Source organism: Ipomoea triloba, chromosome 3, assembly GCF_003576645.1.
Source record: "Ipomoea triloba cultivar NCNSP0323 chromosome 3, ASM357664v1".
Lineage (NCBI taxonomy): Eukaryota > Viridiplantae > Streptophyta > Magnoliopsida > Solanales > Convolvulaceae > Ipomoea > Ipomoea triloba.
Window position 1 is genome coordinate 249,564 of NC_044918.1, and position 15,422 is coordinate 264,985.

The 15,422-nt window shown below is 37.6% G+C and overlaps 2 protein-coding genes and 1 non-coding gene across 6 annotated transcripts; 1 reads left to right on the forward strand and 2 right to left on the reverse strand.

Annotated features, from left to right (window-relative positions):
- Nucleotides 1–498: 498 nt before the first annotated feature.
- Nucleotides 499–9,038, reverse strand: LOC116013269 (nuclear pore complex protein GP210). 3 transcript variants are annotated; one of them, XR_004097233.1, is made up of 4 exons: nt 8,764–9,038; nt 7,987–8,252; nt 1,648–7,407; nt 499–1,450 (listed from the first exon to the last, which is right to left on the reverse strand). XR_004097233.1 is itself a non-coding variant. In XM_031252936.1 (3 exons), the coding sequence occupies exons 1-3, from the start codon at nt 8,937–8,939 to the stop codon at nt 2,015–2,017; spliced, it is 5,835 nt and encodes a 1,944-aa protein (XP_031108796.1). In that variant the 5' UTR covers nt 8,940–9,038; the 3' UTR covers nt 499–2,014. The 3 variants fall into 3 exon arrangements, 1 of the variants encoding a protein (XP_031108796.1); XR_004097232.1 differs by having other exon boundaries at nt 499–1,566; XM_031252936.1 differs by having other exon boundaries at nt 499–7,407.
- A 1,622-nt stretch (nt 9,039–10,660) lies between these two features.
- On the forward strand, nt 10,661–13,613 carry LOC116014452. Of its 2 annotated transcripts, none has more exons than XM_031254511.1 (2): nt 10,661–10,988; nt 12,793–13,613. In XM_031254511.1, exon 2 carries the CDS (start codon nt 12,821–12,823, stop codon nt 13,370–13,372), a length of 552 nt encoding a protein of 183 aa, XP_031110371.1. In that variant the 5' UTR covers nt 10,661–10,988; nt 12,793–12,820; the 3' UTR covers nt 13,373–13,613. The 2 variants fall into 2 exon arrangements, with proteins under 2 accessions (XP_031110371.1, XP_031110372.1); XM_031254512.1 differs by having other exon boundaries at nt 10,661–10,908.
- Nucleotides 13,614–14,185: 572 nt separating this feature from the next.
- TRNAP-UGG lies at nt 14,186–14,257 on the reverse strand. The gene has a single exon. It is a non-coding gene; the product is annotated as a tRNA-Pro (tRNA).
- Nucleotides 14,258–15,422: the final 1,165 nt, after the last annotated feature.

Genomic DNA, 15,422 nt, shown 5'->3' on the forward strand with positions numbered 1-15,422 from the left:
AAGCGACGCCTATTCGGCGACCTATACAAAAAACAGTTCATGGGTATAGGTGTATGTCATATTTTATATTATATATATCTCTTACTTCTATTATATATAATATATAATAATATAATTAACAAGGTTGACCTGATCAAGTTAACACGTCTAACTCGACCGAGTTAGACAAGTTAACTCAACTGAATTCACCGCCAACTCGACCAAGTTTGATATTAGGCGACCGCCTAGAGAGCAATTTACTTCGGTTTAGGGGCGCCTAGAACTTAGCGGCTGCCTAGGCCATTTTTGCAAGGAGTAAAAATAGAAATAATCACATGGTAACCGCACCTAACCTGTATAAACTACAAAATTGCGGGAACAAGGAGAAGGTATCACATGTGCGCATGTGAATTCGGACCGTCGCATGTGGACCGCCTGTCGTGCTCTTCCCAACGTAATCATAAAATACCCACAAGAAGTAAATTAAATACCAAAATAACATAACATTAATATTAATAATAAATGAAAATAGTGCTACATACAATAACATACTGAATCCATACAGAAACCCACCTTAAGCAGTGGCAGGTAACAGCCAGCCTTAGAGTTACAGGCCAAGAGTCCCTTTCTCCAAATTGACCTGAAAACTATAAAACTAGTTTTCGCGGATTCACCAAGAAACGTGCCTCATGTCACATTCCCTCCCTAATATAATATTGACCAACCCATTCTTTAATATTTACAATGATTTTATTAAAAGTTTATTGTAAATAAAAAAGAAATAACCCGCCCAAATAAGTCCTTCCATTCCATGGCTTCACTATTTTTGAGCTGTCCGAACCGAAGAAGAATGAATTTAGTCCATAAAAATAAAAAGAAAATGTTGTGACAGAGAGGCAATGTTCAAAAGACTTGACAGCTGAGGGGACAATTTGTCCTGGCTTCGGGACCAACTGTCAGCAATCAACTAAACATGCTTTACCAATCATTATCATTATCACTTATCACACACCAAATGTGCAAACCTTCCATCATTTTCCTTTCCACTGTTTGCTCTCATTGTTGCCATTACTCATTACTCCACAAATTCATACTTAAATTAGCCCCATCAATCTCACTCGTCCATCACTTGGAGGTAGGGCCCGCCCCGGCCATGAAACAATTTAAACCCTCTCCATATTGCATCTTTCTGTCATAATATATATATACTAGCAATTAACACTGGACAAAATCAAACATCAGATCCCGGTTGCACTGCATTGTATAGTTGTTTTCTGATAACAAAAATTACGTAGGACCAGATAATATATCAGTTCAATGAATGTATGCACCATTATTGAAAACATTACACAAAGATCATTAAAACTTTTGTATGGAATGAATGTCGCATATCAGAAAGGCACTTTAATTTGATAGATAGATATTGGAGGTTGTTTGTGTCAGAAATTACATCTGAGCTTCACCTTCCAACCTGTTAATGATTCAAAATGTTAAACACAGAGTAGAGCTCAGCCGGCTGGGGAAAGTTCACATTTCCACAATTTAATTGCTACATATTCAATTATCTTCCTTTCCATCCAGCAATTACTGTAATTCATAAAATAGCTTAAGTATGACTATTATTCACATATTCTTTTGCTAAGAAATCAAAGGTGAAAGAAAACATACCTGAAAGAAGGCCCTCCTGGTCAATAGCAAAAAACCAGCCCAGCCCATCCATTTCTACAAGACTCAGATATGGAAGCTCCACAGTCGAAGCCTAGTCACTCTACCAATTGTGCAGAGGCTAGAAGATTGATTAGTTGTCTAACAAATCTGACTCTTAAATGCAGGATACAAAGATCCTTGTCACAAGATACAAGAAGAAAGCATTTCCCAAGTCCGGGATAAAGTTTATATACAACAGAATTCCTGCAACCAAATATTGAATAGAAGAAATAAAAGCTATGCTCAACAACTGTTCACTACATCTTGTGCTACAAGTATTCTGAAACACGGGAATCAGGTTTCCCTCTGGATAATGCCATCCAGTTAGCTAAAAGGTGTTCTGAGGATTGGCCCTCCTCCTAAAGTCTTGCCTGTAATTTGGTGTCTCATCTATTGTCCTCCTAACATAGTCCAGGAACGGCTGAGGTGTTCGAGGAGATTCTTCATTCACTACAGCAGGACTGCTCTGCTGAGGAGTGATAGGTGCTGCTACAAGTGGTGTGCCTGGAGTAATTGGCTGTCGAATTCTATCAGAATGGTATTCGTGCCAAAGGACGATAGCAGCACACAATATAAACACAGCAATACAGACAAATACTTGTACCCTGAGAATTATAGCTGATCTTCCTAATGCTTCTCTCTCTTCAGGGTCATAGTTAACATCAACTTCCATTATCTGACCGGTAGAAGGGAGTTTGATAACCAATTTATCTCTAAATTTCTCAGCTTTATGAATTTTGACCTCATAGCGAGCATGCCATCCTATCTGAGAATTATCTCTGTGGATGGGCCTGACTGATAATCGATCCTTGTCATGCCAAAGCATTTCAACATTTGTATTACCCACAATGGTTATGATGCTTATAATTGATCCTGATGTCATATTTAACCGTAACGAGTCTCTGTCTACTTCTAGAATGCTGAAGCCTCCAACAAACAGTGCTGATGCAGAACTGGAGACATGTTTCTCTCCTTTTAATGAAGCTGAGATTGAAACAGACATCTCTTGTCCCATGCTTCTTGACTCAGGACTAGAGAATATCGAATGTTCTGGAGGGTATGGGAAGAAAAGGCAATATGAATTACCAGTATCAAAGTCCTTCCATGGCTTCACATACCCAACATAAGGTGGATCCACCCTGCAATCAAACAAGATATCTATGGTGTCTTGAGCAGTTTTTATATCTTGACTGTGTGAACCATCAAGTTTCACAATGAAACTATATCCTTTTGTAGGAATGTGTACATTTGTAAGTGTCTCATTTGGAGCATGGACAGATAAAATACCATGCTTCAGCACGGACACTGCAGTTTGCAGTTGCACATTCGAACTATTAAAGATAACATGAGTAGTTCCTTCCCTTATTGCTTCTGCTTTTCCAGATAGTAAGTCTACTGACACGATGCTTTCATTGGCACTAAACCACTGGCCTAAAATTTGATCATCCAAACCTTCTACTCTGAAGTTAAGATGGCTTCCAGGATGTAGGACTGGATTTTGAGGATGTAAACGAGCACCCACAAAAATTACCACATAATCTGACTTCTGTGGATTACTAGAAAATGCTATTTGCAGAAGAGCCCTTCCTTGACCGAGTGCCCTGAGATGGATTTTTCCATTGCTGTCACCTGAATCTTCAATAGAGACTACATCAGGGTAGTTGGTTTCAACTCCATACTGAACAACACCCTGTGCTTCATGAAAAGGATTTCCAAGAATATCATAGTATTTAATTGGAAGATCAACTTCACCACCAATGGCTAATGTGTGAACCAATAACTTCTCTCCAGTAAATCTTATTTGAGCCACTTCAGCAACCCTCAAACAAGAAGCAACCTCAGTCCTTCCAGTTGACATATCTTTTGCCTGAATACATGCAAGATTACCACTCTCTGTTGTTCTTATTTTACCTTCATCAATAAATATAGCATCATCTGGCACCCCATCCACCTTTCTGTCACACTCCCCAAGTAACGAATACATAATTGAATTTTTAAGACTTGGAGAATTCCCCTTGCTGTGTGAATCCAAAGATAAAGGCAAAAGGTCTGATGTGGTATAATGAGGAGGAAGAGTCCAGGTAGCTGGTAATCCAAGAGCAAGCGGCAGCTCAGGCACCACCACCATGGATATGGATGCATTATACAACCTCGACCGCAATGAAGATTTAGAAGACAAAAAATCACAGGTGAAAGAAATCTTAACATTAGTCTTGCCAGCGGATCTTCCATGTAACACTTTGATAAAACCATTATCATGGTCTAGTGAGTATTCAGTGGATCCATATTCCTTTCCTGTGGAAAAAGGTATCATATGATTTTTGCCATGCAAGTAATCTACTGCTTCAAAACCCAACACCCCTTCATCTTCTATAGTCCACTTGTAGTTCTTGCACAGTTCGTAAAATGAAAATAAATTTCCTTCAGAAAGAGAAGGAAATATTGGCATATGTCGACCAACAGCAAGCTGCTCACTCTGAACATTCAACATTGCTAATGAAGGGACACCAACTTTAACTTTTCCATAGGCCTGACAGATAACAAGATCCCCACTCGTATAAACTATGGCAATTACAGTGGAATTTCCTGGTGAAACTGCAGAAACTCGCCCTGAAGATGAGTGGATCTTGGCAACTTCAACATCCTTACAGGAATACTTGACATATGCACCACTTGTTGGGCCTCCTTTTACAGTAAGAGCATAAGATGCACCTGGCACAAGAAAAATATCACTGGGATGTATTCTTGGTGGCGCATAAACTTCAATCTTAATTGGTTGGCTACGTATTTCATGTCCAGAATGCCGTCTAGCACTGATATATAGGTTTGTAACTCCAACATGTACAGCATGAACAGTGAAATTTTGCATATTTGCATACCCATCCACATTGCTTGAAAATAGATCATTAGCAGCAAGCTCAACTATATCATCTTCAATGTGGACCTGTATGCCCATATAAGCATACTGAGACAAATCGAAAGTAAATCCACTGCTAACCCCAGCAAGAAAATTAATTTCCTGCATACTTCCTTGCATGAGGATTAGTTCCTCTCCAGATGTAATTTTAATCCAATCCACATCTGCAACTTGGACCATTGAAGAAGCAGAAAGTGGTGGAGCAAGCCCAATATCTCGCACTGTCACAAGCACAGTACCCAATTTCTTAGGAGCTAGAAGTAGTTGTAAACACTGCAAACCAGGTGCTGGTTGCATTATCTCCACAACTTTAGTATCATTTACCAGAGTATCAAGAGAACAGCTTCCCCCGGTAATTGAGAGATTCAACCTAGCATCAGGACTGAAAAACAATAAGCTGAACTCAGGGAGAAGTCTTAAAGACGAAACAAGTTGCAAGGTAATGGCATCAGTAAGATCATTTTGAACTTCTATAAAATGCTGGCTCACATGACTACTTGATGGCACAACTGTGGCACGTACAAGACAGACTCCTGTTGCATTTTGCAAGACCAAAAACTTCTCCCAGTTTGATTGGGTTGTTGCTAAATCATCCCAAAATGCCAAATCATCACAATCTATAAGTTCCCACATCAAAGGAAGAGAAGAAGAGTTTGCAAAAGCTTTTCCAGAGTCACTAATGCCTACTGCTGACATTCGAACCGTGCGGCCATTTGCTACTCTGACTGGAGTAGTTTGGATCCTTTCATTGGTGCGCTCAGCCAGAGCTACAGATTGAATGACTTCAATAGCATTTACAGGTTCATCAGCTATTAATGCAATTGAGGATGGGAAGCTACATGTCACCAATAACTGCACTTCAGATATGGCAGGAAGAGGATGATCATTGCCAATTAAATTTCCACGCTTGAAAGTAAGTTTGTAGTTCCCCACTTCTTGGCACTTTACTCTGTGCGCACTACCATGCATGTTAAATATTTTATGTACAAGACCACCATCTTTAAAGTCAGAGTTACCTTGACCAGTGGCTTCAACTGTTTCAATAAATTCAACTCCGTGGTCCCATCTTTCAGGCCCCCCATTAAGAATCAAATCTACATGAGTGCCTGGTACAAGATATAGGTACTCCAAATTCTGTTGATTGTTGGCTTCAGTCTGAACCATATCAAACCAGTAACCGCCAAATTTGTTTCCATCACTTGCCTGATACACATGGAGAGGTAAATAAGCAGCAATGCGTGATGATGCTTTCAGAACAACAGAGCTACTGATGGAGTGATCAAACGGTTGATATTCTTTAATCATTGTTGCATGCAGCATTGTCTGACCAGAACTAGCAGCATATACAAAGGACCAAGCACATGGAGGGCCATATGATGACATATCAAGGTCAAGAATCCCCAGCTTGTCAGAAATCAATGACCCACCAGCATCCACAATTGTGAAAGCATCACTTTCACATTTCCACTTAATGGAGGATCTAAAAGCATCACATTTGTGGAAGAAGGCGCCATTTGATGTTTTCAATGTCACAGAAGCCAGAAGATGTGATCCTATCAAAGTCTCCACAGGGAAATTAGGCAGCATTAGCATAGAAGAAGGCAAATAAACTTCAACAATCACCTCGTCAAAATTAAGAGAATCAAAAGAGGAAACAGCTTTAATGGTAGCTCTTCCAGGATTTTTTGCCTCAACAGTCCCTGAAGCAGATACAGAAACAATGGCCATGTCAGAAGAGAACCACTTATAGTCACTTGATAACATTGCACAGCCACCAGTTGCCTTGAGTTCCATCTCTTGATGAACACCAGGGGCCCAGGGAAGAAGAATTCTACCTAAGACACCATCCATGCTGAACTTCACATGATCACAGACCATCACTTCTTGCACAACCTTGAGAATTTTCTTTGTCCCATCATCACCACTACTGTATTTCAAAGTTGCAATTAATTTTCCCAGTCCATATGAGGTTGCTTTTAAGATTCTAGATCTGCCTTTCTCAACAATTTCATCTGCAATTGGTAGAATACTCCAGAATTCAGACTGGGTATCATGCAATTCGATGTTATCATTCTTGATAATATAAATTTCTTGAGCACCAGGTCCCTGTGAGAAGACCTTCATGTGAATGAGATATTGCCTGCCAGCAACAATGTACCAGCGTGATACTGATGGAATAGGTTCTATTCCTTCCACAAGATCACCAGCAGCAGAAAGGGGTAATATGTACAACAATAAAGAATCTGGAAGGACAACAAGGAAAGTAGACACCTGTGTGTGACCAGCAACCCTGGTGTCTTCAACAATAACTGCTGTCATTCCCAAGTTTAAAGCACGAACTGTGCCCATCATCTGGTCCACCTGAGCAACTGAGGAGTTCAAAATAGACCACCGATGAAATGCAGATGGCAAAGTTACAAGCTGAGGAATATTTCCATGGATAACTTTAAGACTATAGTGGACAATGGCATCAAGAAGAACACAAACGGGGGAAGGAGGATCAAGAGACATTGCTTCTGCTACAGTTAGCACAATATTATCGGCCATATGTTCAGACAATGGTTCAACTAAGTGAACAGAAACAACCTCATGCCCAATCTCAGTTCCCCGTACTACATATAGATCAGAATATACACCACTATCTTCAATCTTTACTTGGATATCCAGGTCACCACACAATCCACCACAGTCACTCAATGGAGACTCCTTCAAAGGAACATGAACGAGGTGATGAGGCAATCCATCCTTTTCAGGCATCAGCTGCCACATGAACTGCAAGCCCACTAAAGATGAGAAGACATTTTCTGCACTTCAGAAAACGAAAGTTAATGACAGTACCAACTAGAGTAACAATAAAGGGTAAACCATAAAGATATTAATGAAAATAAATTCTAAAAAGATATATAAACTCTTTATAAACACATCCATACAAAATATGTGCTGATTAACAAACAACTAATTTCACCACCAAATTGGGGAAAGAAGTCAAAGAAAATAACTTCTTCTGGCAAACAAATTAGCAACACACAAGGCCTAATAATGAGGCATGGCTTGATAGTAATACAGTGGAAGATTAAAACAGCTAAAAATGGAAAGAACATTTACAGATATTAGCAATTTAGCATTTCATAGCTTACTATTATTGTTACATAAATCCATGTGGACATGTGGTCATATTTCTAGAAAATGAGTAAACCAACCATCAAGGTGCAACCTTTTGAGGATTATCAGGGGAAATGATCCGTGTTCAGATGAAAACAGTAGATGATTTCGGTAACATTTAGAACAATTTAACAGTCTACTAGAAATAAAGATAGCCATTACTTTTTAAAATAAAACAGTAGACAGCTACAGAGACTTGACAAGCTTAAATTGCAAAGTACCTTCACTGTCAAAGGCACGCACTCGGAGAGTAGCAAGCCCATCAAGGTCAAGTTTGACTGAACTATGGAATATCTTGATCCTGGAGATCTTATCAATGTAAATTTTGCAACGAATAACAGCCCCTGTGTTCATGTCAGTTGCATACACAGCCGTCTCCTTTCTACCACTATATGGGGCAATTGATTTCAAGCGGGCACTTGTGGAGCAGAGACTGCTGGCATTGTATTCAGGCAATAACGCTAGAATATCATGATGATCCCAAGACCTACCAAGGAAAAAAGCATTTATAAGTATCATTAAAAGGAAAATTAAAAACAATGCAGCAGTCTAGTTCAATGTATCAGTTTGTCATGGAAGGCTAGTTCAAACTGAAAGCTCCAAGCCCAACATTTTTATTATTATTATTATTATTATTATTATTATATGCCAAATAGCAGGACACAATAGCTCATTTTTATACAAAAGTCAGGTTTAGCATGCTTCCGCAAAATCCTATGCAGCAGCAGCCTAGGACAACCATATGATAGACTAAGTGAATTAGTGAGCAAGATAAAAGAGGCTCAATAAGTAAAACAGCACTGCCACCGCTAATGAAGCCGAATTTCCCCAAGGTTAAACATAAACATCGCCAGAGAATAATATAAAATTTATTGAAATGACCAGAAAATGCTCTTCAAACTAAAAACTCAAAGTTGATAACCTAAAAACTCAGAAACTAAAAAACTTAAAGAAGCGATCATGAAAGCAAAACTAAGCTGAGGAAGGTGAAGAAATACCATTTGAAGCAACCATCACTCCCCCGCAGCCTGTACTCCACGGGATGAGTCATCTTGGGGGGCAACAGTATGTTCACATCCGCAATGTGTGGACCGGACACCGAAAACGGCGTCGTTTGAGGCAAAAGTATCATGAGAAACACCGGAATGATAAACGCGAAACGGCGTAGAAGCATCGTTAGTTGAAGATGAAGAAGTAAGGACTAAGGAAGATCCTAATCGAGCTGGAGTGAGGATTTTGAGCTTAGATACTAAAATGGGGGAAGAAGTGAAGCTCTAGGGCTTTGCATAGGGGTTTTGGGGAGGTTGGGAGGGAGGGAGAACGGTGGACTTCTATAGTGAGACACGTGTCAGTAGATAGTTGGCGTGTCAGACCAGGTGCTTTTCATTCAACTTTTACTTCCATAAAGTTTGACAAATAATCAGTAAAATCCAAAAGTTTACAGTAATTTATGCCCAAATCATATAGTTTATGGAAATTCATCTGAAAATTCGTGTCGATAACAATAAATAAGCATATTTATGAGATTTCAGTTTAAGTCAGTGATGAGATAAGTGTTATGTACACAGTAGTGACTTAACACTGAAGTATAGGCTTATAGTATCAAAGTCGTGTTTTATCCAATTATACTCAATTATACTCACCTTTTATAGGATTAGACTTTTATCTTTTGTTGGGCCTTTCTAGTTCTAATTCATCAGCCCAAAAAATGAATAGACGGGCTGAAATCCATATGGATTGGGGACATGTAATAACTAGAAATTTCATTAGTACAAATTTACTTTTTTTTGTTAGTATACAAGTAAAATGCTAAGACTTTTGTGTTGCTAAATGCCTAAATGGGTATGATGATTATGAACTCAATCACTCTAAGTAAATGGACAACTATAAATAGATTATATTATTAGTCTAGTACATGACCATGTATAAAGTACAATGGACTTCTATGTATATTGAAATTACCAATTGATATCATGATAATTTGTAACAAGTGGTCTTAACTCTTAAAACTGCATGTTATGATTAGTAAATGTGGATAACTAGTCAGACATTGTGACAAGTTAGTCATATGGTGTGGCAAGGGCAACAAAATGGTTGTGACAGCCTAGTCTAACGCTACATAGGTCGATGTAACTTAGGCTTCTCAAATGCTTATTAAATCATTTAAAATATTAATATGGAAAAATAACACTTAAGTCTTCGAGTTATAAATAAATTGTAATGTTAGTATCTTAATTACTTGCATAGCAAATTTAGCCTATCAATTATGATTAAAATGACAATTTTAGTATTCGAATGATCAAATAAAATACTTGATTACCTAATACATCAGTGACAAATTTAATCAATAATAGATCAATTTCGTCACGTTAACATAACCACCGGACTAAATATACACTTCAAATAATTTAATTATTAAACTTACACTATGATCTTACCTAATGGATTAAATGTGTCATTTTTCCCATTTGATTTCCTAAGCATAGTCTCCTTAACATTATTATACCAGTTTGACTACCACTACCTTATAACCAATTATAATGTTGATAATCATATTATTCCATATTAACCCAACACACATATTTTATACTCCGTAATTTCTATCACAGTTTTCTTTCAATTCATTCCTATTTCCTATACGCATAATTATTGGGAAAATAAATAAATAAAAACTAATATATTAATTTGGTGTACTTTTTTCTTGAATTATGTGTATTAACATAAACGAGGCTCTCTAAATTACATATAATATTACAATTACTTAAATCTATACAAAATTGTCAGGATAATCCCACGTATATTTATGATTATAAGTAAAGGAAATGCTAGCCTCCACTCCAGTCAAGATTTAAACCAGATTATAATATTGGATTCAAACGACAGTCCCACATTGTTCCCACGCAGGTAGAGAGAGAAAAGCCAAGCCAATACTGGTGCACGCATACACATATACATACATCTACATCTTCCCTATCAAAATGCTAAAAATCAAATATTTTACCCAACTGCTACAGGCCGCATTGAGCATCTCATCTCAGATATAGAGAAACAGTCATCGTCTTCTTCTACACATACCTCGGCAGCTTCAAAATTTAAGGTTTAATTTTCGTGAATATTATCGTTGTTGCCATTGCAAGATCGAGGTAGCTAGCTCCGTTCCAGACAGTACAGTCTTCTTATTTGAAGTTTCATATATATGCAAGATCTTCTAGCTCACGATCGTGTATGTTTCTCTTTTCTTTCGACTTCTTTTTCTCTGCATTTATTCTTTTCGAAAAATTACTGTATATATACATACATATATATAAAACATCATAGGCCAGTATAAGAAACATAGTTGTTTAATCAAGGATGAATTAATGAATTTGCCTATAAAGAAGTAGAAAAATATATACATTTTTTTTTATCGATTTGTATAAAACCAAAAATAATTTTGTTATAGGGATAAATAATAATATATATGGCTTATGATGACGGAAAGAGCATCTTGCCATCTTGGCATTATATTGTTCAAACAAGAAGATCGAATGTTATCATCAAATGTAGCTTTCGGCATATACCTAGCTTAGACTAGTCTTTATCGTACTTCTTTTATTTCAGCCAAGAAAAATAAATAATAAACACTATTTATGAAAATCTGTAAAATATATATTACATGTATGTGCTCTTATATTTTAGATTAAAAAGCTTCAAAAAATATAGTTCCTTTTTTTTTTTTCAAAAAAAAAAAAAAAACTTTTACGAAACAACCCATGTGGAATCTCCACACCCTCATCAATCTTCAATTCGTGGGAGAGTATATAACATATATTTGAAAAAATTTGACGTGAGATGTTCTCTTATAAAAACATGGATTACATTTTTACTAAAAAAAAGTATTACATGACAATAAAATGGTTTCATTCTCTTACCAATTTTATTCTATATGAGTTCTATTACATGAATTCTCATTGGTGTGACGGTCATATAAATTTTTTTATGCTAGTTCAAATAGAAATGCCTACTTCAAAATTTTGTGTGCGATGGTAAAAATTGGGGGTAAAACTATATAGTTGTTGTGAGCTGAGCTAACATAGCTAGTGGTGACGGTGCCATAGTTTTTTTAAATGTATTGAAGTCAGTGTGAGATTCTTTCTATTGAACTGTGTAATGTACTACTGCATTTTGCTAATATTCTATGTTTTTTGTCAGCTTCGAATTGTATATGCGTGTATTATATTTGTTAAAAATTTTACTATATGATTCGCATGTGATCCCGTTACTATTCAATTTTGTTTATGCACGCATCACGATGTCTTTAATCGAGACTTTGATGCTGCTTAAATTAAACTGTATTTCTTCATTATTTTAATCAAATTAAACTAACACGATCTGCAAAATCTTTAACGTGCCAAACTGCTCTTCTCGGTTATGATTTTCAATTCGTCACAGTTTCGATCTGTAATCATCAAATGAGTTTTGGTTGTTCAAGCATTATATTGTAAAATAAACATTAAATTCTTCAAAAATATATTCATCGTATATATGTTTCCAGTAAAGTTTTTGAAGCATTTTCAACCCACCATGTTGTGTGGCGTACACGATGTAAGCTGTGAAGGTGGGGTTCGCTTCTATATTATTTATTTATTATTATTATTTTTTAAACTCGCTTCTATATTCTTAAATGGGTAAACATATCTGCCCCGCCAAGAACATATACATGGACCAGTGTACCCCTTTGGCATTTCAAAAATAATTGCATGGGAGAAAATAAGCCATATATTTATATATATTTAATTTTTTGCTGAGAATTTCTATCCAACAATACCTCAAATAATGTACGATGTAATTTCTCTCTGTCTTTTCTTCTTTTTTCTTTTAAATTGTCCACTATGAGACTATACTAGGACGTTGGATGGGCACCATTTTATTTATCCTTTTGTTGTTGTTCCCATGTTTATGTGTTTGTTTGTAGTTTGCAGATGGTTTTGAAAGTATATGTATAGAGAGAGAGCTAATGAGCTTTTTGGGTTTTACAAATTTTACAGAGAGTTTTCAAGAAGGAGATCAGATCACATGGTTGTTGAATCCTTGTCTCCGCCAGGGGCTCCACGTCAGCAGAAGGAAGGGGCCCGCGAGGTCTTTTCGAGAAATAATGCAATCCACCGCCCCCGGCGGCGCGCGGCGGATGGGGGAGACAACGACGACGACACCGGAGATCGGCGGATAAAGTGCACGGGGAAATCCTGCAAGGCATGCACGGCGGGGGTGATCGCCGACTGCGTGGCGGTGTGTTGCTGCCCCTGCGCCGTCGTGGACTGCCTAGTGCTCGCATTGTTTAAGGTTCCGTGGAAAGTGGGGCGGAGATGTCTTAGGATGCGGAAGAAGAAGAAGAGGGGCGGCGGCCGGAGACAGCTGGACAATGGCAGTGACGCCGGAATTTCAAGAACGGGCATGGTTGAAGAGGGAGCTTTGGAAATTGCATTGTCGGAATTTGGAAACGGAGAAGATGAGCTAAAAGACAGTTTTAGTGCGAGGTTTGATGCAGAAGAAGAAGTATGGTTAGAGTTGTACCAAGTTGGTCATTTGGGTTTTGGTAGGGTTCCTCACCAAGGTGATGGCAATTAAGTGAATTTAATTTTTTTTTTTTAGGATGGATTATTATTCCAAAAAATCTCACTTTTTTCCATTCAAAAAATGCTCAGATCAAGCAGTCAAGCAAAAGTTGTACCCTTTCTTCTTGTTCTTTTTTGGATGGAAATTAGTAGGAGTATATGGTTCTTCACTTCTTGGGAAAAGCCATAATGATTCAAAACTGCACTCAATTCATATTGTTATACCAGTGAAAACATCCATCTATAAGATATGCTATCTTCAAATAAGTTTTTTCCATGTATTATTCTTCTATAGATTATAGTGCATACATCACCAGTATAGTATAATCGTATCAATTTTTACTAAAATTGATGTTAATATATAGTACCTAATACAATAAGAGTTAATAAATATAGTTATACCTGAAAACTATCAATTTCAATAGATAGGTCTGACCAACTTTTCTTGTATATTATTTGTCCTTTAGCCTTGTTAATTATGGTTTAATTTAAAGTCATAAAACCATGATTCTCTTTTGGGAGTGGGATGAAAGTACATTGCTACAGTCAGAGTTGGCCAGGCCACATTACTACAGTGTGTCTGTTGTAGTCCACAATTGGGCAATGTGGATTCAGATGAACAGAAGGCAAGCTGTAAACTTGCAGGAATGGTAACTTGTTCACGGTCAACCAATCAATACAATTATCATATGCTTTTCTTTTCTTTTTTAAATTATAAAGACAATACTAATATTTGGTGGCTAAACATGAAACAGACAGATCTTTCACCAACACTTCCACCATGCGTGTCCCGGCAGGCCGAAGGACGAATACAGCAAAAAGATAAGGGGCGTTCCGAGAATCGAACTCGGGACCTCTCGCACCCAAAGCGAGAATCATACCACTAGACCAAACGCCCTTATTGATGATGGTTTTATACTACTTTTATTTTAACTCTAATATTGTAGTAAGATCATGTTTGGTTGGATATGATAGAAAACTTTCCAAAGGAAAATGTTGTACTTAGTTTTGAGGAAAAAAATTTCAGGGAAGATAGACAATATTTTGTTTTCTATGGAAGTTATGAGGAAAGTATTGCATGGTTAGACAAATTTACCCTTATTATCTTTTTATCATTATTATTGTATATGGACACTTTAGTATTTGTACTCACTATTTCTTACCATTTCAATCTCAACAAAATGTAGATATATATATAGATTTTAAAAAATGGGGTGGGTTAGGCTCGTTAGGCTTGATCTTTCGCGGGCCATGTTTTTTATAGCCTTAACACGCCCCACCGCGGGACAAGTGCTGGCTAACCTGCGAATTTCGGCCCACTTTGATAGTACTAGTGGGTATGACGGACGCGACATGTGTTCCCCTCCATTCCCCTATAAATAAAGCATTGCGAGAGGGGGTCCTTTTGTTTTTGAGAGCATTTTCACTCTAAGAAAACCCAATACCATCAACAGCATCAACACCGTAAGACTTTTCCTCCAAGCACCAGAAAGCCTTTTAGGGCGGCCCACGTGTGGAAATCTGGCGATGAAATGATGGACGTTCTAGTCCCCATAAAAGCTTGCTCAGGTACTTTATTCGTGTGATTTGGTATTTTTCCTTGATTCTATAGAAAATATCCCAATTTAGGGTTCTTTCCCTTTTTTTGAACAGTCCAGTATAAGAGGTCACACGATTGGATTTCATTTGGCAGCGTGATAGTTGTGGAGTCGAGGATCAAATTCACCGTCAGGCTTCGACTTTGCCGGTGAGAAAGGGTCTGGTTCCAACTTCGACGCCTTCGCCGGCACATCCGTTGTCGCCGCTGTCTTCCAACGCTTCGAGGCGTAGAAAGATTGTTAGTCTTTGTCTTTCAATTTTATGCTTTATCTTCTCGAAACTGTGAGTGTTTTTTGAGTGACACTAGCGTTTTTGTTGATGTAGAAAGCTAATGGGTCGAAGTAGAAACCACCGCCGAAATCGTCGTCCAAATCCACTTATTCCAACAACCCTAAGGAGTTGGGGATTGAGATTGTGAAGGTTTTGTAGTGTGAAATGACCAAAATACTCGTCTTAATCGGACT